The sequence below is a fragment of the Lepisosteus oculatus genome, chromosome 14 (assembly GCF_040954835.1).
Source record: "Lepisosteus oculatus isolate fLepOcu1 chromosome 14, fLepOcu1.hap2, whole genome shotgun sequence".
Classification (NCBI taxonomy): domain Eukaryota; kingdom Metazoa; phylum Chordata; class Actinopteri; order Semionotiformes; family Lepisosteidae; genus Lepisosteus; species Lepisosteus oculatus.
In genome coordinates this window covers 33,827,922-33,850,288 of record NC_090709.1, presented here as the reverse complement: position 1 = coordinate 33,850,288, position 22,367 = coordinate 33,827,922, and the positions used below count along the sequence as shown (strand labels likewise).

Sequence of the window (22,367 nt, the reverse complement as noted above, 5' to 3'; positions counted from 1 at the left end):
GGTATGCATTCAAATGTTGAAGCCCGAATTATAAAAGCAGCAGAAGAAAGGTGCAGCACAATGCAATTTGTGAGAATTAGCGGGTTTGATGCTGCTATTTCATTCTAATTTTCAAACTTGCAGAACCAAATAACAAAAAGGTTTCATGTGTGACAGCATTCCGTTGGAAATACCATTTCCATGATGTATTCGGCGAACCTGAATGAAATATTTCAGTGCTGGCTCAAATGCGAGGAATTTCAGAAAAACCTGGAAAAGGAACGCTCGCAGTAAATGACATAAATTTAAAGCGTATAGTCTGCATGAACAGAGCAACGCAGCGGTCTGTAAAACAGATCTGAAGCCACAAGTCCTCTTTAATCTCGGTCAGCGCTTTCCGATAAGATGGCTCTGCAGAAGACATGAGAAATGTTGAACACATTGTTGCTATTAGTGCTACTCATGCTACTTTAGTTTTAAGCTCGTATCAGTGGGCATGTACAGTTGTACAGGGGCTAGACTACTTTGCGCCGTCCAAATTCCATTATGTGAATTTAAGTTTTTTTTAATAACAGCATTAAAATTACAATGCGTGCTCAAAAACCGTTACTTATTAGCTTAAGAAGTAGAAGTGTTTTGACAAAGTGTGGTGTTTGAACAATAAACGCTGAAGTGTTTAATACTTTTGAGCAGATCTCCCTCAATTTAGACAAACTCCTGCTCGCCCGATGATTTCAGAAAAATATCTGAATCGAGGCTCAAAGTGGAAAGAAAGCTGAATCCCGCAAAGTCATAAGACATTGGGGGTCACTGTACGCTATCACGTCCTGCCTGCACTGTCCTATTAAAAGGGATCAGAAAGGACACAAACACAAGGACCCTTGAATCCCTGATCTTGAACTTAAGGGTTGCGAGCTCTACCGATTGTGCCTCTCTAGCTCCTCTATTACAACAATAATATTACTCGCGTTGATTCAACATAGTATAGTTGGCTGCTAGCTAGAGATGATGGCATGATGGCCAAGTGGTAAGGCATCTGTCTCATAACTTGTCTGTTGAGGGTTTGAGCCCTGTTTATGCCTCCATTCACCGTCATGTTTTTTTTTTATCTAGATCTTCAAGTAACTTGCAAAATGTCTCTTATTGTTACTCTTTCTCAAAATTGAAGCACAAAGTTATCTGTTATAGCCATAACAGAATGCAGAACTTTATTATCTTCTCACAAATTAATACAGAATAACACAAAGAAGACATTTTATAGTCTTATATTGAAACCACTAACGGTATCTATGCACACATTCACAAGAGTTTACAATGCCAATAGAAAAACACATTTGCTCTGGTAAATTAGATCACATACCATGTTAACTCATTTCTTCTTAACACAACATTTGCTGATGTTCGAATGGAGGGAAAGGCAGTTTCGCAAATAACCCACAGGTCTGTCACCCTCGGGAGATGTCAAGCACATTGAACTCCTTGCACATGAAAAGTGCCAGATAAAAGCCATTTCTCATTTTTTTCTCTTGGTGTAGACAGGAAATCGTGGGTCCGAATGCTATCCTAGCCTTTCTTTGTGTTTCATGGTACAGAGTTCATTGCTAAGGGCAGTTGTCTTGGTTTAGATTAACGCAAGCACTCATTAATTTTAAAGAAATTCATACAACTTGCAAAGATGAAAAACAAATCTTCCTTATCAATACAGAAGACATACTGCCAATTGGCAAAACAAATCCAGCATTTATTTTATTCTTCAACCAAAAAACCTGACTTAAGAAAAGTGATGTGTCAGAGACCCTGCGGCGCAATCAGATGTTAATGTAACGCATATGGCCGACAGGCACTGTGTAAGAGCCGGCTTACCAGAGCGGTGACGTTGCCGCCCTTCCCTGTGATAGCAGGACTACAGCTACTGGGCTGTAGAGAGGTTTCCCTTTGGCTCACCGGTCTGGGTCCCTGCTGAGCGATGTGGGAGTCCTGGGTTCGAGCCCCCGGCGGTGCGGGGCCGACCTAATGTGGCAAGGGTGCCCACCTGAACCCTGTTGCATTACATTAAACTAATAATGCCTGCAATCTGTCTGTTTTACTTCTGAATTCTCCAAATAATCTCTTTTGTATTTTGGAAATATTTTAACTGAGGATGTAACAGGTCTATAAATGAATTATCCTGCCACCCATTCGAAGATAAAATTTTACAGGTGAAAATAATTTTCTTGGAAGTTGGAGCTGTTAGTCATTATTAAAGATTCATGGTAATATCGACTTATTAATGATTATAGCCCGTCTACATCAAGCATACAATCCTGCAGCCTTTGTGGCACCCAGCGAGTGCATCCACTGCGTTGAGGTGGAGTCTGGTGGTCTGGCCCCTCAGCCCCCCCCGGCCCGGTGAAATCTGGACCTGGCTGCTCCCAAGGCTCCTTTGCGTCCTCCTGTTCCAGGTTCCAGCGCCCCCTCGAGAGACCTGAAGGGTGCCAGGTGGTCTCGGTGCAGGTCCACCACCCTCCCCTGCTTCCCAAACCAGACACAGTAGCAGACCTCCCCCACGACCTCTAGGACCTCCCAGGGTACCTTCCAGGCCAGAACCAGCTTCGGGCTGAGGCCCTTGCGGTACCGTGGGTTGTAGACCCAGATGAGGTCCCCAGGTCTAAGAGGGGTCCCCCTGCAGTGCAGATCATACAGTAGTATCGCTTCTGCTGTACCCCCGCCTGAGTCAGGCTGCTTCAAGCGAAGCTGTGTACTTGCAGCATCCACTGCTGCAGGTCCCGCTCATAATCCGTCCCTGCTGGCTGTACCAGCACTTCTCCCAGCGGCCAAATCCACCGGGGCGCGCAGTTCCTGGCCGCGGCACCACAAACTGCCACCTTAACTCGCCGCTGGAGGGCACCCGCCAGCCCAGGCGCAGCACCCCCTCCCTCACCTCCAAGGCCTCCCACAGTGCGCACAGTGCTGAGACAGAGCGCCTTCACGGACTTGGTGTCCTTTCAGCTCCACCTTCCAGCGCAGCACCTGCCCAATGTCGAGGTTCAGGGACGTGGCTGTGGGAGGCCTCCTCACGCTGCTCCCACTGGGCGCAATAGCGGCAGTCCGCTGCCTCGCACTTTCCTTTTAACCTGCAACTCCCTCGTTTCGTCTGAAGTACACGTATATGGCATCTTTGCATCAGATTCCACCACGAAAAGATCAAACAGTGTCGGCAGAGGATAAGGAAATCTCCTGGCCCCTATGGGGATTGAACCAGCAACCCTGGCATTAGTGGGACCACACTAACCAACTGAGCTGACCAGCAGCAGGGCTGGTAGTGCTCTCTGTGCAGCATAAAAGTTGAATTTAGAGATGTTTTTTTTTTTGTTTTCTAATCTGAATTCCAGGCTTTCTGAAAGTGGACAAAAAAGGTCCAAGTCACCGATTTTCAAGTCATCTTGGAAGAGGACTGTGCAGCATATTAGGTATTTAGAGCATTTTTTACTAAGAATTGAAACCCTTGCACTTGTGTGTTGCTTCCCCGTGAAGTGACTGGAGAAAAAAAAGAAGAAAACCGACACTTAACTGGTGCTGTTAGGTCAGTGTGTGTGCGTTTAAAAATAGTGTCTTTAACTTCCACACTGGTGGGAATATAGTGGAGAGATGCAGATTGAAGTGGGAAAGATTTGTGTGATGTAGCGGTGAGATTCTTTACTGGAAACTGGAAACTGAACTGCTGTTGTTTGGTTTTGGTGCTGAAAACATCTGTAACACAGTAACAGGACTGAAAACACCTTGTTCAAACAAAATAACTATCAGTATTTTAGAACTCATGCCATTTAAGGATATTTCATTACCATTGTGTTTATATGTTATATATTGTATTATGTTAATAATTGCTCTTTCCGTTCCCCAAAGCAGCCAGCATAATATTTCCAGCAGACAAAAGCTTAAACGCATTCATAAAGGTCCAGAGTGAAAGCATATATAATATTGTTTTACACAATCTCCTAGTGTTTTGCAAAGTTTGTTTATTTTATAGGTGGCACAGTGGTTAACATTGCTACCACTCAGTGCTGTAGCCCTGTGTTAAATTCCTGGCAGGTTGTCTCATATTGTGCCTGATTTTGTCTACAGTGTTTTTTTGTCCTTTGTGTGGATCAACTTATACAAATAAGTTGATAACAAACATTTAAAATTTCCTCCTCCTCTGGGGTTGATATTATCATTGTGCTGATGAAGTGGTCAAAGACTCCTTATTTTTTATTGATACTTTTAATATCTTTTAGCAATCATTATGCTAAAAAATAAAAACCCTGTGCTCAGGTTGATGATATAATCACACTGTTGCAGGAAGTCCTTATTGAAAATGTTACAACAACGCAAGTCCTTATACTCAAAAAGTAGATGGGCGGGCAAAAGTCAAAAACCAGGCTGGAACACTACAATTGAGACAACAAATCCACATTGCAAAGGCACAAATGAGGTCAGAAACAAGTGAGAGTCCAGGAAGCAACAATGAGTTCAAACCAAAAGAAGAAGAGTACGCGCACTAGGAAGCTCCAAAGAGAATCTGATTTAGTGCGGGAAAAGAGGAGGGTTAAAGTAGTAACGGGAGTGAAAGGCGATAGGAATATTAGTTGCGGCGTGAGTATCTGTTTAAGTGGGTGTGCGTGGGAATGTGAAGGCGTTTGTTAGAGCGGGTGGAATGCGTGACCGTGTGAGTGCGTGCGGAATTCGTAACAAAATCATACTTTAGAAATTACATGCAGATAACAAAAATGGTTTTAAAAACTTTATTGCAGAGCAAAATTTTAATAACAATCAAATCAGTTACAATCAAAAGTGGTACATTCAGAATTATACATCAATTAATGTTTTTTTTCTAATTTCTGAAACATCAAATTTTAAAAAAGAAGAAAGACTGAGCAGAAATGGGATGTTCAAGCCTCCGTTTTGTAAAACACAAGCTGTAGACACAGACACTGAGGACTGTATGGAAACAGTGAAGTGGACTCAGGACACAGACAGTCTCAGTGTGGAAACAGTGGAGTGAAGTGGACTCAGGACACAGACTGTCTCAGTGTGGAAACAGTGGAGTGAAGTGGACTCAGGACACAGACAGTCTCAGTGTGGAAACAGTGGAGTGAAGTGGACTCAGGTCACAGACAATGTCAGACAGTCTCAGTGCTAAGAGCAGGTCTAAGACTGTGTGACTCTGTTGGTGAAGCTCTTCTGTGTCTAGACCTGCAGGAGGAGCTTCTCTCAGACAGCCCTGTCAGTCTCACAGCACCCATCCTCTCCCTGAAACTCGTCCCCAACATCATCGTAGTTAGTACTGTCAGGGGCAGGGGCTCCTTCTTCAGAGGGCAGTGTGTGCAGGACCCTGTCCACTCCAGGGCCAGTGTGGGTGACACCTGACCGAGAGACACAGATATTTTAGTTGATATAGAGTCATTCCTGTCCATCAGCTGTCCTCTGCCTGTCCCCGCTGAAGAGATAAAGCTGCTGAATACAGAATACGACCTACAGTTACATTTCTCTCTTTGTGAACCTGGATGTTACAAAATGAATGGCAATCTATCTCCCTGTTCTAAAAATGTTCCCACTGGCCAGGAGAGGCTGTTTTTAGCCAAGGGAATCTCAGAACAATTAAAGTTTCTAGAAACAACTAAAGTAAATTGAGGTAAACGTTATGGTTGCTTTGATCACTGAATCACACATCCCTACATCTTAGCATACATCTCCTTACTTTGAAGGCCCTGAGAATTGGAAATGTTGACAATAGCCATGCGTATCTAGATTTTTGAAAACACTTCCATAGTCACAATAGTATAGTGAATGGATGTTTTAAGTTGTTGTAATAATCAGAGATTGGAACAGTACATTGTGAGAGTATTTGCTGATTTTATGAACCAATCTAAATAATATACAATTTATTGATAGAAGCATGACATGATCTACAGTGATACAAATGGCTGTTAGTGGAGTAATGGTTGGAGTAAACAGAATAGTTGTTACAATATTGTAGTCAAAAGCCTTGAAGTAAGTTAGTAATTTTCCATATAAAATTAGGAAGAATTGATGATTTAGTGCAGATTTGACTTATGCTCATGAAGTACTAATTCTCTAAATACAGTGAGGAAATACTTTGACAGTATTTTCTGGATTTATTATTTCTCCCTGCAGTATTTCTTCCTGGTCTTGGGGATTCTGAAGCTTTGTTCTGCCCAGACCTCACTCTCTCAGAATTGATTGGCTGCTGATCAATTTAAATCATCTGATTGGCTAGGTGTGACAGTAGGTAGGTTTCAAAGAGACTCTGATCTATGAGATCTGACACTGTAGCAGTACAGTCTCTCAGCCTGTATTGGCTAATATTGATCCCTGCGGGACAGAGCAGAGTGAAGCCACTACTACTGAAAAATGCCTGAAGCCCCCTTGTCTTGGATGAGAGTGGCACAGAGATGGATTACTGGGGGTTATCTTCCCATCCCTGAACTACATCACCCACACTGGCTGTAGCCCCTTTACCTAAAGTGGTGCCTCCCTCACTGTCCCCCACATCACTGTATCCAGAGGGTGTCTCGTCAGAGAGGAGTCTCCCTGTGAAACGAAGAGCAGGTCAGTAATGGCTCTGTCATTCTGACACAAACTGGCCTGTAAGAGAGCTCTTCTCTTCCAGTTAGTGTTTATTTGCTGGTGTGAAATTAGGTTGTAACTAATTTCTAATGACAAAGGTTAGTGCAGGCTGATACAGGGCATACTCATAAGTCTTATTTATAATAACTCACCTGTCACAGTGTCTGGGCTCTGGGGCGAAGTTACAGCATCATCATAGTGCTCTGGAGCCTCTTCTTTCACAGAGCACATCTCTCCTGAACCACACAGAGACAGGTTCACTGTTACAAATCAGATTTAACCTGTTAGTCCGGATCACGGTAACCGAGGGGCACTCCTGTCTCCCCAGATGACACTTTATATTATTAAGATAAATGCGAGATAAACAATGTTTGTTTGAAACCACTCCACAAATTTTCTCACATGCACGTATTCTCCAATATCACCACCTGAGCGAGGGCAGAGTGCAAGACCCGGAAATATATAGCCCAAGGGAAAGAGAGGGACCGGAAGGACAGCAGGCAGGAAACTAGGGACAGGACAGAGAAGGAGCACCCTCTGGCTGCAGAGGGCGTGACAGTACCCCCCCCTTCATGGGCGGCTCCTGACGCCCATACAAATAAATAAGCTGCACAGCACTGGGGGGAGGAAAAACCTCATTTAACTGAAAAGAAACCTGCGGGAGTCCACGGCTGGGAGCTACCCCCTCCTCCGGGGTAAAAACCTTTATTGGGTGGAGGAAGGGGGTCGAGTAGAGCTCCGGAGACTTAAAACAAAAAAGTACACAAGCACAAACACAACAGACAAATCCTGGGAAAGACCAGGGAGACAAACCACAAAAAACAGATAGCAGGGGGGACCAAAAAGGAAGGGAAACCAGGAAGAAAAAAAATCAAAACAAAAGGCAAAAAACAAGAAAAAACAACAAAAAACCCCGGGGAAAAATACCGCAGACTGGGCAATGGGCACGTTCACATTCTAACGCTGATATAGGAGTGGACAATCTGAGGAAAGCCAGACCGTAGTCGCTCACAGACACAGATTCCCGGAGTGATATCCAGCGAAAAGAATGGAGGAACGGCAGAACTCACCAAGCTGATGCTGATATCGGAGTGGACAACCCGAGGAAAGCCAGACCGCAGTCCGCTCACAGACACGGATGCCCGGAGTGATATCCAGCAATCAGAATGGGAGAGCCAGCTCAACATTCAATCACTGATATCGGAGTGATCTACCCGAGGAAAGCCAGGTGCAGGACCAGCTCACAGGCACGGAAGATCGGAGTGATATCCAGCGATTAGAATAGAGGAACCGACTAATAATAAACAAAAAAAAAATAGCCCAGAGCAAGAGAAAAAAAAAACTGCGGCAAGACAAAAAGCGCCGCTCGCGGGGTCAGAAGGTGGCTAAGTATTCTGTCACGGATGTCCGAAGGGACTAACCGTGGGGAGCAGGAGAGCGGAAAAAGACCCATATGCGTAGCAGCGAGACGGGAAAAAGGCCCGGGCTCGATAGTGCAAAGAGTTCAGGAATGCTGTATAGAAACCTATGCCCTCAAGGAGCGGACGTGGGGCGCCCTGGTGCTAGGCGGGTCTCAGGACATCCAAACATCAATGCTGAGCGAGGGCAGAGTGCAAGACCCGGAAATATATAGCCCAAGGGAAAGAGAGGGACCGGAAGGACAGCAGGCAGGAAACTAGGGACAGGACAGAGAAGGAGGTTTTTTTTTCATATGTTTGTCTGCTGAGTGGACACATTAAGAAATATAAGAAATTTGACTATTCACACTCAAAGCCAAGGGGGTTAGCTTCAATTTTAGATCTGCTATGTTCTGCTGCAGAGATATAACAAATGTTTTAGGGGGAGGAAATTCCAGGCGGAAATTGTCTAAATATGTCAATGTTAATAAGTAGTTGGAGACCTGGGAACATGGTTATATAATAAATTTCACATAGCTCTATTTTGTTTAAATTAAAATGGTGAATGACAACAGAGTAGCCTGTATCAGAACAAAAAGCAATGGTGTGAATCATTGTTAAATATCTGAAGAAGAGCTGGACACTGGCAGCAGAACAACCCAGAGAATAATCCATACTCAGTGTGATGTTCTGTGCAGTGCAAAGAGAGAGTAAAGAGAGTCAGACTCACTGGGATTAGTGCAGGAATTCTCTGTAGGATTGGACTGAAATAACCCACCTGACAAGGCATCTGGACTGTGAGGTATAGTTACAGCATCATCATAGTACTCTGGGGCCTCTTCTTTCACAGAGGACATCAGCTCTCCTAAAGCACACAGAGCACAGCTTCACTGTCACACAGCAGAACACATCTCATCTAGAGCACAGGACTCCTGGAGCTCCTCAGAATACACTGATTAACTGAACATCACACTAGAATTAAAATTCTAGACTAAATACGGGAGATCAGGGAACCTGATTTCTAATCCTATTCACTTCCATAATAAATATAAAACTACTCCTAGATTTTAACTTATTTGGGCGGGGTGAAGATGTGAAACCTATGAGATACTGAAGAGGAGCTGGACACTGGCAGCACAGTGACCCAGACTGATAGCGCAGAGCTGAGACCATAGAGAGTCAGTTTAATGTGACTCTTGCGGAGTAACTGAAAACCCAGTATTCAGAGGCTGAGATAAAAGGGAGAGTAGAAAGTCAGACTCACTGGGATTGGTGCAGGGTTTCTCTTTGGGACTGGACTGAAATAACCAACCTGACAAAGCGTCTGGTCTCTGAGGTACAGTTACAGCATCATCATAGTGCTCTGGGATCTCTTCTTTCAGAGACGTTATCGAGTCTCCTGAACCACACAGAGACACAGAGAATATACACTTCAGGACTCTGACTCACTTAACCACAGTGCTGCAATCACTTTTAACATTAATAACAAACTGATGTTCATATGAACTGCAAAGTAAGTAAAATATGTTTTCTATGTAGTTATAGTAAAGTGCAATTCTAAATGCTTTGTGAGATAAAAGTAAGGCAAAACTCCAGGGTGAGTCTTATAAACAGCAATCAACAGAATCTTTAATAATTAGGTCAGGATGCTGGTGTTAATATCTCATCTGAAAGGCAGTGTCTATTGCCTTTAGTTTCCCAATCATCATAGTGGGACAACGATCCTGATTTCTGCTCCTGAGGGAAACAGTAACTGTTGCATCAACACTAGTTAGAGCTGCAGCCTAACTATTCTTTAAAGGTATCCTCTCCCTCTACTGATAAAGTCTAGTTTTGTTTTGTCTTAGCCTCTGTAATCTGTTAAGATCAGGCCAGCATTAGGCAACACTGAAGAGCAGAGTTAATAAGGTGTCAAACACCAGAGGTTATATTTGTAAGATTCAGGATTTTCTACACAAGTTCTCTAGATTTCAGCCTGGTTTGGGATGAGAGTGAGTACTGGACTGCAGATGCCCCACTCCCACACTGATCCCCCTGACTCCATCTCCCCTCACCTGGTACTGGGTCTCCCTCACTATCCTCCACATCATTGTATCCAGAGGGCAGCTCGTCAGAGAGGAATCTCCCTGTGAACAGGAGGACAGATCAATAATACCTGCAGTCAGACAGCAGCCTCACTGTCCTCTACTGGCTGTTCCCACTGTGTGAGAAGCCAGCGTGTGAAAAGTAACACAGAGTTTGTTTTTAGATCAGGCACAGTGCTGTGCTGATTTTCTTTACTCATGTTGACATACCTCTTGAGAAAGAACTACTATCTGAAACCAGTGTGGTGAGATATTCTACAAGTGTAAGTCTTCAGATCCTCCTCAGAGGGTGAAGGCCAATCACACCTGAACACTCTCTCCACTCACCTCTCCCTGAGATGTTGTAGGTTCCCTCTCTGGCCAGTTTGTACTCTATTAGCTCGTAGACAGCATCATGATAGGGGGTGTGTGCTCCCTTAGATAGGGCTGTGTTTGGAAACAAACACTCAGGATTAACATGCAGTGAGGGGAATAGAAGGTATTCAGTTCAGTGCTAAACTTTGTCTTGGGCATCTGTCCACATAAATATTATAATTCTTCACATCTGCAAATTTCTGCAGATCTCGATCTTAGAGTAAAGTCCACATATCAGTTTCATGTGAGTGATAGTAGTGACCACCAGAGGTCACTAGTTCCCTCCCTACCTTTCCTCAGCTTCCTGTTGTGGATCAGCTGCCACACTAACAGGGCCAACATCACAAAAAGCAGAGCCCCCAGTGGCAGGAGGACCGGGAGCGAGACGGAGAGGCCTCCCAGAAGCTGTGTCTGGGGTGTTGTCCTGGTGGTGCCTGAGGGAGAGGGACACAGATCAGAAAATGATCTTCTGTGTCTTAATCTTCAATCTCAGTAGTGATCTAATCTGGACAGAGATTAGAAACTGGGGATTTACCTGTTTTCACTGAAGAAGTGCTGGTGGAAGTAGGAAGAGCTATAATAGAAGATAAAATGTTTTTTGATGACAAGATTCACAACAATTCTTCTGTATTTCTTGACAAAAATTAAACAGAGAGGCTACAGTTCACAGAGAGAGCAGTACTTCTGAAAATCATGCAATCTGCCAGCAGCATCATTTAGACAAACCAAAATGTATTTTATTCCCTTCTGTTAACTGCATTACCTGTTCTCACTGGATGGCTTTGAGATTCCCAACCTGAAAAAAAAAGAAAAGGGATGGGTCGAGATTCAGAGAGTATGAAAGAGAGATGATGAGCCAAGACAAACACACACTGCACTAATATAGAGTATTTAATGGCCACAAGGGCTCATACTAATTGTTTTTCTAATAGGCAGAATTTGTATTTGCATCTTCATTATTATTTACATTTGTATTCCTGTACTGAGAGCAGCCCCAAATACCCTGGGGCCTCCAGCAGCTCCCACTCACCTGTACAGATGACCCCAGCGTCCTCCTTGTGCCGACAGTCGCTCTGTCCCAGGGGAGGGTGCCAGCAATCCCACAAGTGGAGCTCACTGCCCCTGCAGTTCACCTCATCCAGCCAGATGGTGCTGTTTCCTGGTCCGAATGATCCGTTTCCCACTGCGCTCACTGCGTCTCCACAGCCCAGCTGTCTGCAGACCACCTGGGCATCTTGCAGGTCCCAGGAGTCGTCACAGACTGTCCCCCAGGAGCTATTGTGATAAACCTCCACCCTCCCAGAGCAGGCACCTCCTCCTCCGACCAGCCTGAGGGGCCACTGGTCTAGTGAACAAAATAAAACTGATTAACAGACAGAGACACAAACCTCATCAGCCTGAGGGGCCAGTAGTCTAGAGATTGGTTTGACACATCTTATCCACATCAAAGCAAAATACATCTCGGCTACTGTCTGGTTTGTGCACAGACTATTTGTTATTTGTGAAACAAAATTGAAGAACACCTCCTCCTCCAACCAGCCTGAATGGCCAATAGTCTAGGGAACTAAATAAACCTGATTAACAGACACAGAGACACAAACTCCACCAGCCTGTGTTCCATTCTATGTTCCTCCTTCCTGGTTTGACACATTTAATAAACATCAAAACAAAATACAGCTAGCCTACTGTCTAATTCAGTGCACTGACTGTATTTGTTATTTGTGAAATAAAATTTAAGAATTGAATTATTTTATCAACATACAGACACATTTTGTAAACTCACTTGAACATGTTTCCTGGCCTGAGGCTGTGGAACAGGATTTAAAAGAATTCTTCTCTTCATCTAAAAGAAGGAAAACCCTGTTAATTTCAGATTAATAACTTTTATACTGGACATTCTGACATTAATGAGTATCATGTCAGAATATGTTAGCTGCAGGAATAAGTACTCGTGGAGTCATTACGTCTTCTTTTTTCTTTTGTATTAGATATTTATTTACTTTAATTTTTAATGTATGGATTGTGTATATAACAAATATTAATTGCAACTTGAAAATGCTGTGACTGCCAGCTGTAAAGCTACAAAATATGGAAACTGTGTGAAGGTCTGAATACATTTGTAAGACACTTGCATGCATACCACTTGGTAAACCACTGGATTTAATGTTTTACACACTGTGGGATTAGGGATTAGAAACACTAAACTCTGTTCAGGGGTCTGATAAAACTAACATTCATCACTTTTGACAAGTGACAGCTCACCTTATTTCCTATTTAGCAGATTGTTCAGTCTCAGAAGTGGGAAATATTCTAATCAGTGTAGGCATCCTCTCACGAGGCACCAATAAATGTAGGGGTTTTGTGTATTTACTGGGACAATTATTAATTGTAGCAGTAAGTCACAAAATGATTCTTTGATGGCTATTAGAATCAACCTTGCGGGATAACTCAAACAACGCACACGCACGGTTTACATACTATTACATGAGAATATATTTATTAATGCATAAAATGTGCAAATAAATATAACAGATCTTATAGTGAGGGTTAGCAGAATACAAAAGGTATATTCAATCACGAAGAGTTACAAACCAAGAGGGACATACATTCAGTATATCATTCATTTAGACCGTTTAGTAAATGAACTTGGTTACAAATTCTACACTAGATACTCAAACAAGTACATAACTCTTAGGAATTAAATTTATATCAACTGGTTAGGATAACAATTGAATTATCGAGCTGTAATGCAGTGAAGTTGAATACCGATCCAATCTGTGTGGATTCAGATCTCCTGCAGACACAAAGAAGCAGTGTCAGGCTTTGTTGCTGTGTCCAATCGGTGCTCTCTGGCCCGGTGCCAGGCAGTGCTGGTTCGACATGAGAGAAGGATAATGTCACGGAGGTCAAAAGGGACTAACCGTGGGGAGCAGGAGAGCGGAAAAAGACCCATATGCGTAGCGGCGAAACGGGCTAAGACAGTGCAAAGTGTTCAGGAATGCCGTATAGAAACCTATGCCCTCAGGGAGCGGACGTGGGGCGCCCTGGTGCTAGGCGGGTCTCAGGACATCCGAACGTCAATGCTGAGCGAGGACAGAGTGCAAGACCCGGAAATATATAGCCCAAAGGAAAGAGAGGGACAGGAAGGACAGCAGACCGGAAACTAGGGACAGGACAGAGAAGGAGCGCCCTCTGGCTGCAGAGGGCGTGACAGATAAGGAGGGAGAGATTTCTGCTGCGGTGCACTGCTGATGCTCTCCGAAGACCGGCTAGTTAGTGTTGCCTGAACTAGCGAGTTTGTGCACAGAAGAAAAGTGACTGCAGGTCCAAGAAGGTCACACTCTTTAGACAGGAAGAAGACCGGTTTGTTCCTGATGTAGCCCTAGTTCTGAATACTGATTCAGCTGTCCACAGTTCCGACCGTAGTTCACTTGTTGATCAGGTGAGCTTTCGCAGTGGGTTCACGAGCCTTGCTGCTGGGCTAACCTTGGGTGGATCCTTTGGTTATGCGTTGGCAACCTCTGTTCTCGACTCTTAGAACAAAGGAAAGTCCTGCACTCGGACACACTGGCCGTTACGTGGTGGTCAGAGCCGAGTCTGAGAATTTCCAGGAGGAGCTGAGTCTGAGAATGTCCAGAAGGCTCGCTGAGGAAGCCCTGTGCTGCTTGTTTTACCTGGAGGAACTACAGTCGTTCATTGGATGAAAGTTTCATGGGCATCAGAGACCCACGTGGGGTTAACCTGCCCTACCAGGTCCTGATTAGCTGATGATGAGTAACAATGCACTCTGACCTTAGAGTTGTAAACAACTTTGGATGAGACTCCCTTGGAATCTCACAGACAGTAAGGTGCCAGAGATGACCATTTGTTAGGGTGGTTGATGTGTCTCAGCCTTTGGAGTTGTTCCTTATCAGGCAAGGGAGCAGCAAACTTAATTCCTGTATTTTTAATAAGCCTTGCTGCTACATCAGTAATGGGCAAGGCTAAACAGATATTGTGTGACTCAAGATAAACACCACAAATACAGAACATTATTTGCTAGGGATAAACAATATTAAATCACTTTTACACTTTTACAACTAGTGCTCTTTGGCAACCGCTACCTGTTGTGTACAGATCGAACATTACTTTCTCTTCAATTAAGACATTTAAAATTCCCTTGAAACTCAAAATATTGTATTTGTTTTTGTCTTTGATAATAATGATAATAATGACAAGCATGTTAGTCTCAAACATCATTTTTAGATTGTAATAAGAGCCACTAGGTACAGTTTTTGTGAAACTAATCAATTGTTGATGTGTTTAGGTGTTTAGGTGCCAATGTTTCCCCCCCTGTTTTGTGCAGATTTATGTTAAATTAGCTTCTGGGCCATCCCATCATAATCCTAACCTTCACAATTTTACTGTCCACAACAGACTGTGGTCAAATACAGTGAAACACTGGGCTGTCTGTAATCTAGTCATGATCTCTTTCCCCTGTTTTTTCTGATAATAATGAAAAGCATGTTAGTCACACACATCATTTTTAGATTGCAATAAAAGCTACTAGGAGTAGTGTTTATGAAACAAATCAATCATTGACGTGTTTAGATGTCAATGTTTTCCCCACCTGAAGACAGATTTATGTCAAATTAGCTTCTGGGCCATCCCACCATAATTCTGACCTTCAGTAAGACAGGAGTCTTACTGTCCAACACAGGGTGTGGTCAAATACAGTGTAACACTGGGCTGTCTATTTCATTTGTCAGTCATGATCTCCTTCCCCTTCACCCTCTTCTTCATATACACACACATCCAGCCCCTGACGACCCTCAGACAGGTGGAAGATGGAGTTCTTACCTGAGCAAGTGATCAGAGCCACTTCAGAGTCTGTGCACTGGTTCTGATTCCAGGCAGAGGAGGGGCAGTGCCATAGCGTGGAGTCGTGAGGGCGACATTTAAATTCATCAAGCCAGTGAGGAGCGGAGTCCCGTCTGGGGGCTGAATCGACGACACGCCCACTCTTCCCACAGTTCAGCTCCTGACAGATCAGACTCACTGTGTCCTCACTCATGCTATTTGAGCACACGTTGCCCCAGGTGCCATTGTAGAACACCTCCAGCTGACCAGAACAGCCCTCAGCCAGTCTCAGCTCTTTGAACTCTGGGGACACACAAGTGGACAGACTGAGAGAACCCTGCTCTGAACTGACACAGACTTTCTGGATTAAAGACCTCAGATAGAAACAGTGTGTCTGCGAACTACTGTGACATTAGGATATCATAATCTTTTTTTCCCAAAATCATATTAATGTAATGTAATGGAATGTTGTTTTTCAATAAAAAACAATGCAATGGTGATATTTGTTAAAATTAGTGCCAACATCAGTTTGTAAATTTTCTGTAAATTACAATCCAAAATTGAGAATCTTTTGATTATGTTAAGACTTGCATCATCCAGGTGGATGCTGCACATTGGTGATGGTGGAGGGGAGTCCCCATTACCCGTAAAGCGCTTTGAGTGAAGTGTCCAGAAAAAAGTTATATAAGTGCAAGCAATTATTATTATTATTATTAATTATTATTAAGCACCCCATTACAAATACAATTACAATTACAATACTATTTCAAATTCAAGTTCAAGTTTATTGTCATTATACTTATATACAGGTATATGGTATAACGGAATGCTGTTTAGCTAGCTCTCAGACAATACGGAGTACAAAAAAAACAACCGTACAATTGTGTAATAAAAGAAAGACAGAGACAACAGGCTGTATGCAAAAACAGCAACAGGCAATGTGCAAAACAACAACAATTTGTTTTCACATTACTGTCCCTGCTCTTGTCTTGAACTGGGGATACTGTACTTGCTCCTGGCACCAAACACGCTGTTGTATGAATACAGTCTTGGTGTGATTGGAGACCTGTACCTGAACACACCACTCCCACGTCCTCCTTGTGTCCACACTCATGCTGTCCCCACCCTGCTGAGGGACACTCCCACAGAGATGACTCGTTCCCCAGACAGCCCAACTTGTCCAGCCAGATGGGTCCAGTTCCCTGGCTGAAGGAGGCCGGCACTGGGGCACTGAGGGCCGCCCCACACTGGAGCTGCCTGCACACCACCTGAGAGTCTGCCAGGTCCCAGGAGTCATCGCAGACTGTCCCCCAGGATCCATTGTGATAAACCTCTAGCCTCCCAGCACAGTCGCTTCCTCCTCCAACTAGCCTGAGGGAGTGCTGGTCTAGGAGCAGAGAGTCAGAGGTCAATGCAGTAGATCTAAGAGATCACTGTGACCTCTAGTGGGAGATAATTTGCTGAACATCAGCTAAGGGACAGCAGATGCAGTGCAAGCAGCTTTTATGTCCTGCTGCCTGACTGTGTGTGTTAGAGAGGTTGAGTGGAACAGTGTTGAAAACCTCCACACACAAATGCTGCCTCACAAAGCCACAGTCTGAGATGAGTAACAGAGATGCCAACACACACTGAGAGCCCTGGAGATACAGAACAAGGACCGGTTCATACCTGGTGTTACTGAGGAAGGAACAGAGGAAGATGGGATACCTATCAAACACACAGAGAGAGAAAGTGGAGTGTGAGCTGTGTGTGAGAGGAGCAATTTAACACCAGCAATGAAACTACAATAAAACAGAACTGACTAATGACAAAATGAGTCATCATTCTCACTTTACCATTTCCAAGTGAATCGTTGCTACTTTTCGAGTCTGTAAAAGAGAAGGAAGGAGCTCATTACTGTCCACAGGATTGATCTTTCACCAGTGGAGTGTCGTGTCAGTTGTGTGTGTGGCACAAAAATTACTTCTATTAACCTTGAGCTCCGGATTCTCACTTTCTCTTTTGTGCAGTACCCTGCTTACTTGTGCTCTGGGTTAATTAATGGATTATTACAGATATCAGGCAATTACATATAATATAATATAATATAATATAATATAATATAATTACAGTATACTGAGTTCCAGGACATTCTTTCATCGGTGATGTGAATAACAAAAAACATTCTGTATTTTTAGTGAAAATACACTGAAATGCATTAACAAATAACATTTGGGCATCTCTATCATTTTACTGGCTGTATGTAACAGAGCAGTTATTTGGTCAGTCATGAAGACAGTGTGCTGCTGTGTGTAAACACATGATTTTTAAAAACTTGATTCTCACCAGAGCAGATGACTGCTGCGTCCTGTCCATGAGAGCACCCTGCTCTGCCCCATGAAGAGACAGCACAGTGTGAGAGACGACTCTCATTGCCCCGGCACTCAAACACATCAGCCCTTACTGGTCCACTGCCCTGTCCAAACCAGGCCTGTCCTGGTGCTGCTACAGCCTCCCCACAGCCCAGCTGCTGGCAGAGAACACTGGCATCTCTCAGGTCCCAGTATTGGTCACACACTGTCCCCCAGTCGCTGAAGAGCCACTGTAACTCCACTCGGCCAGAGCAGGAATCTGAGCCATTAACCAGCTTGTACCCTGTGTATCCTGCAGACAGGACAAGGGGAGAGAGAGCAGACACAGTGTCATAACACAACAATATCCTGCAACATCTAGCAGTTATCCTCAACTCACCTTCAAGTATACAGTAAACCCTCAACATAACATCACTGATGAATGGAACTCTAGAGCTCTTCACTGATTAAATCCACAGTACTGACTCAGACAGAGTTATACTAACACTGATGAATGAGGCTTATTCAACTATTTACTAATTAAAAAGCTGTGTGAATTCAAGGGCAGAACAGAGCAGGTCTAAGTTATATTTGTTATTTCTGTTTTTCTTTTAGAGAACAAATCTAAACCGTTTTACATATAATTACCATTAGTCAGCCTTAATTTTACACTTCAAGAAAAAAAAAAACTGGATGAGACACTCAGAGCCCCTGTATCAAAAGACACAGGGCTGCTGCTGCTGTTGTATTGACATTGAATCAGGGGAGGGGTTATAGAGCAAAGACTACTGGGAAGGACATGCTGCAGATTTATGTTGCAGTGAGCAGGTGACTGGCAGGAGTTGAGTGTTGTCTGTCTTTCCTAAACTTCTCTTATTTCACTTAGGAACTACATTAAAAATAAATGGAATCAATTATCCTGCTCTTACCAAAACATACCAGTCCCACGTTGTTCTCATGCGTGCAGTTCTGTGATTTTGTGGATGACTTTGGACAGGAGAAAATCTGAGATTCGTTGCCCTGGCACTGGAATTCCTCTGTCCAGACCTGTCTCCCCCCTTTCCCAAAATGAGCCCCCTTCAGCACCTGTGAGGGAATCCCACAGCCCAGCTGTCGACAGACAACTTCTGCGTCCTGCCAGTCAAAGTCAGAGTCACACACTGAGCCCCAGGTCTCTCCGTGCTGCACTTCCACTCTTCCAGAGCAGAGATTATTGCCTTCAACCAACCTGACCCCTCGATGAGCTGGAATATCAGAACAATAACAGAGATCACTGTCCCTGACCAGCTCGATGAGCTGGAATATCAGAACAATAACAGAGATCACTGTCACTAACCAGTGTGACACCTCAATGAGCAGGGATATCAGAACAAAGAAACAGCTCACTGTCCTTGACCAGTCTGACCCCTTACATGCACTCTAGAAAAGACCAAGACTGTCACAGCCTGGTTCTGCTGGAGCAGGACTGTCTAACCTGGGCACTGACAGACACTCTGGACAAGACCAGGACTGTCACAGCCCAGCAGTGATGGAGCAGGACTGACTGACCTGGGCACTGACAGACAATGTGGACATGACCTGGATTGTGTTTCTTCACATGAAAGCAGATCTCAGTGAAAGACACACTGTAATTTAATTCAGCACTATTCACACACACCAGGGTCTAGCAGTCAGCTCCTGGCTATAGTTCATTGCAAGAAAATTCAGGAACATCAGATACCCATAGAGGCCTTTAAAGGCTCTTTAAGTGCCAATCTTTAAACTTTAATTCATCATCATGAGTATGGTTCAGTATAACCCAACCTATTTTCCAATATGACAGAGGAGGTAAGAGGTTAGACGTCCAATCTTCAATAGCAAAATCATTGAACAACTGGACTGAGCCAACAGAACTTGATCTTGTTCATTTATACTTATATACAATTCAGTTGTATATAAGTATAAATATAGAATTGATTTGAGCTCATTGCACAAATCAATTCTGGGCTCATTTGTATCAGACTGACAGTTACTCAACCACCAAAAGTCTGCCCTTTGGCCAGCTGATACAGCACCTGAACACAGAACACACTGTAGCACCAAGCTCTAGAACACTGAGTCCAAAATATCATGAAAACACATTAAAACACACCTTAAACTGGCCAGATCACTGACACTGAAACACCATTAAAACACACCTGATATTGACCAGATCCACTGACACCTGGAGAGAAGGCAATTCACCCCACAGCACACCAGAACCCCAGCATACACTAGCCTCTCCAGTGTTTAAACAGTAAGGGCAGACAGATAACTAAATATAGACTCACTGACCACAGTCTGGCTGTTTAAACTGACCAACACCCAATGTCCAGGGAAGACAAGGTGAACTACATGCTCAGATAGTCTCAGACACTTCCAGTTATCCTGCTGTACAAACACATGAATGAGAAAAATGAGTTTTCCCAAACTGAAGAGTCATGTGCTGAATTTACACTTTATCCTTCATATAGTTATAGAATATAATTATCAGTAAATTATAATTTATGTATGACATATATTTATTGCTTATATTTATAAATACTATATGATTTGTGTTTTAAAGGATTTATTTTTATGTTTATTAAGAATATTCCTAGCTAATAGTAGACAGTAAGAGAGCAGGAGGAATAACTGTAGGGAAAAAGTTAGTGAGAGCTGGTTGATAATTTATATGGTTTGGATTTATAAATAAAGGCACACAGTGACAGTGTGGAGTGTTCTCAGTGAGCAGGTCTCAGCAGGACAGGAGCAGTGGGAATGGGATGATGGACAGATGGATCATGATGATGGACTCTAGATCAGTGAAGGAGTTTTAATTGTCCTCAGTGCTGGAGGCTGAAAAGATGAAAAGATTCTATGTCTCCTACCTGAACAGATCACTCCAGCATCAGAGTCATGGGAAGCGCCATAGTGTTTCACTTCAGTTGTTCTGCAGTGCCTCAGCGCAGACTCTGAACCTCTGCAGGAGACCAAGCCTAGCAGGACTGATCCAGATCCTGGTCCGAAGTGAGATCTTCCTGGTGCTGAAATAGCAGATCCACAGCCTAGCTGTCTGCACACCACTGTAGCATCATCCAGATCCCAGATAATACTGCGAACTGCCCCCCACTCTCCTTTATAGTGAATCTCCACTGTCCCCTCACAGGGACTGGCACCATTAGCCAGCCTCACATCAGCACTGCCTGCGGAGAGAGAGAAAAGTATCATTACCATGTTTACAGGATATTTTGTATATTTATACTGCACATACTCAAAATGTGTCAGACATTGAAATTTACTTTAACCTGTTTGACTGGATTGCTAGTCCATCTTCCTGTGAACTAGAAACTGGGGACACACAGGAGGTGGAACACAGAAAATCTAATATCATTTCAGACTGTATGAGATAGTAGATAATCTACTAGCACAGTGACTATAAGAAGGAAGAGATTCTGGAGAGTTTAGCAGCACAGTGACTGTGTCACAGTGACTGTGTCACGTAACACCAGGCTAGGGGAGGTAGGACCCTGTGCGTGGCAATTCAGGTATCTGTGGTTCAGTGCCAAAATGAGGGACGAAGACATGGTCTTGGACAAAAGCTAGGAGGTCAAAAAGCCGGGAAGGTTCCGAGAGCAGAAGGTACAAAAACGGGAGGCGGAGTCGTAGTCGAGGACAAGTGAAGAGTTGAATTGCCGGGAGAGTAGAAATCATAAGACTAGGACTGGGAACGTACGGAGCTCTTGTACTAAATATATTATTTTGTAGAATAGGTTTGTTGACTGGGTTTTGGAAAGAAAGAAGGGTCTTTATAGGAGATGTTTAGGGTTTGAGGTGACTTTGTAATTCTTTTTAAAAAGAGGGCAAGATGTAAGCTGAAGCCGGAGTGAGAACTGTGATTCTCACTGAAGAGAGTAACAGATGCCAAAGAAGTCAACCTGAGACAATCTCTCCAGGAATGTTTTTACAGAAGGACCTGAGTGTTTCGGTAGTGAAAGTGAATTGTTTAATTCTGCCCACATTTATTTTAACTTTTGTCTGTCTGCTCAGCCTGCTTTACTCAGAGCTCTTGGCTCCAGTATCCTTCTACCAGGTCAGTGCAACAGGTATCAAAATATATGTATTTAGTTAAACTCATAAAAAAAGATCAAATAGACCAAATGGCTCCTACCTGAGCAAAGCAGGGACACTTCTTGTCCATCACTACAGTTGACTTTCTGTGGAGAACTGCAGTTCACCAGATGAGTCTCATCCCCAGAGCACTGAATACCTGTCAGATACACAGGGCTGTCACTGTCCCATACAGAGAGGTTTTATAGACTTGTACTATAGAGCACTGAATACCTGTCAGACACACAGTACTGTCACTGTCCCATACAGAGAGGAGTTATAGACTTGTCCTACAGAGCACTGAATACCTGTCAGACACACAGTACTGTCAGTGTCCCATACAGAGAGGAGTTATAGACTTGTACTACAGAGCACTGAATACCTGTCAGACACACAGCACTGTCACTGTCCCATACAGAGAGGAGTTATAGGCTTGTACTACAGAGCACTGAATAGTTGTCAGACACACAACACTGTCACTGTCCCATACAGAGAGGAGTTATAGACTTGTACTACAGAGCACTGAATACCTGTCAGACACACAGCACTATCGCCTGTCCCATATACAGAGGGGAAATACATTTCCACTACAGATCCACAGCCCAGCTGTCTGCAGACCACAGAGGCCTCTCTGTAGCCCCAGGAGTGCTGGAGGAGTCTCCCCCAGGTGC

At 43.7% G+C, this 22,367-nt stretch overlaps 1 protein-coding gene across 1 annotated transcript; it reads right to left on the bottom strand.

Moving 5' to 3' along the window:
* Positions 1–15,164: 15,164 nt before the first annotated feature.
* Positions 15,165–18,017, bottom strand: LOC138242556 (scavenger receptor cysteine-rich type 1 protein M130-like). The gene is made up of 6 exons (XM_069198092.1): positions 17,990–18,017; positions 17,759–17,902; positions 17,095–17,127; positions 16,928–16,966; positions 16,332–16,646; positions 15,165–15,562 (listed from the first exon to the last, which is right to left on the bottom strand). Exons 1-6 carry the CDS (start codon positions 18,015–18,017, stop codon positions 15,165–15,167), a joined length of 957 nt encoding a protein of 318 aa, XP_069054193.1.
* Positions 18,018–22,367: the final 4,350 nt, after the last annotated feature.

Coding starts and splice junctions, on each gene's coding strand:
- LOC138242556 (XM_069198092.1), bottom strand. CDS start 18,017: ATGTTGAGGGTTTACTGTATACTTGAAG. Junction 17,903..17,989: donor GGTTTACTGTATACTTGAAG/GTGAGTTGAGGA, acceptor TCCTGTCTGCAG/GATACACAGGGTACAAGCTG. Junction 15,563..16,331: donor CGTGGGAGTGGTGTGTTCAG/GTACAGGTCTCC, acceptor GTGTGTCCCCAG/AGTTCAAAGAGCTGAGACTG.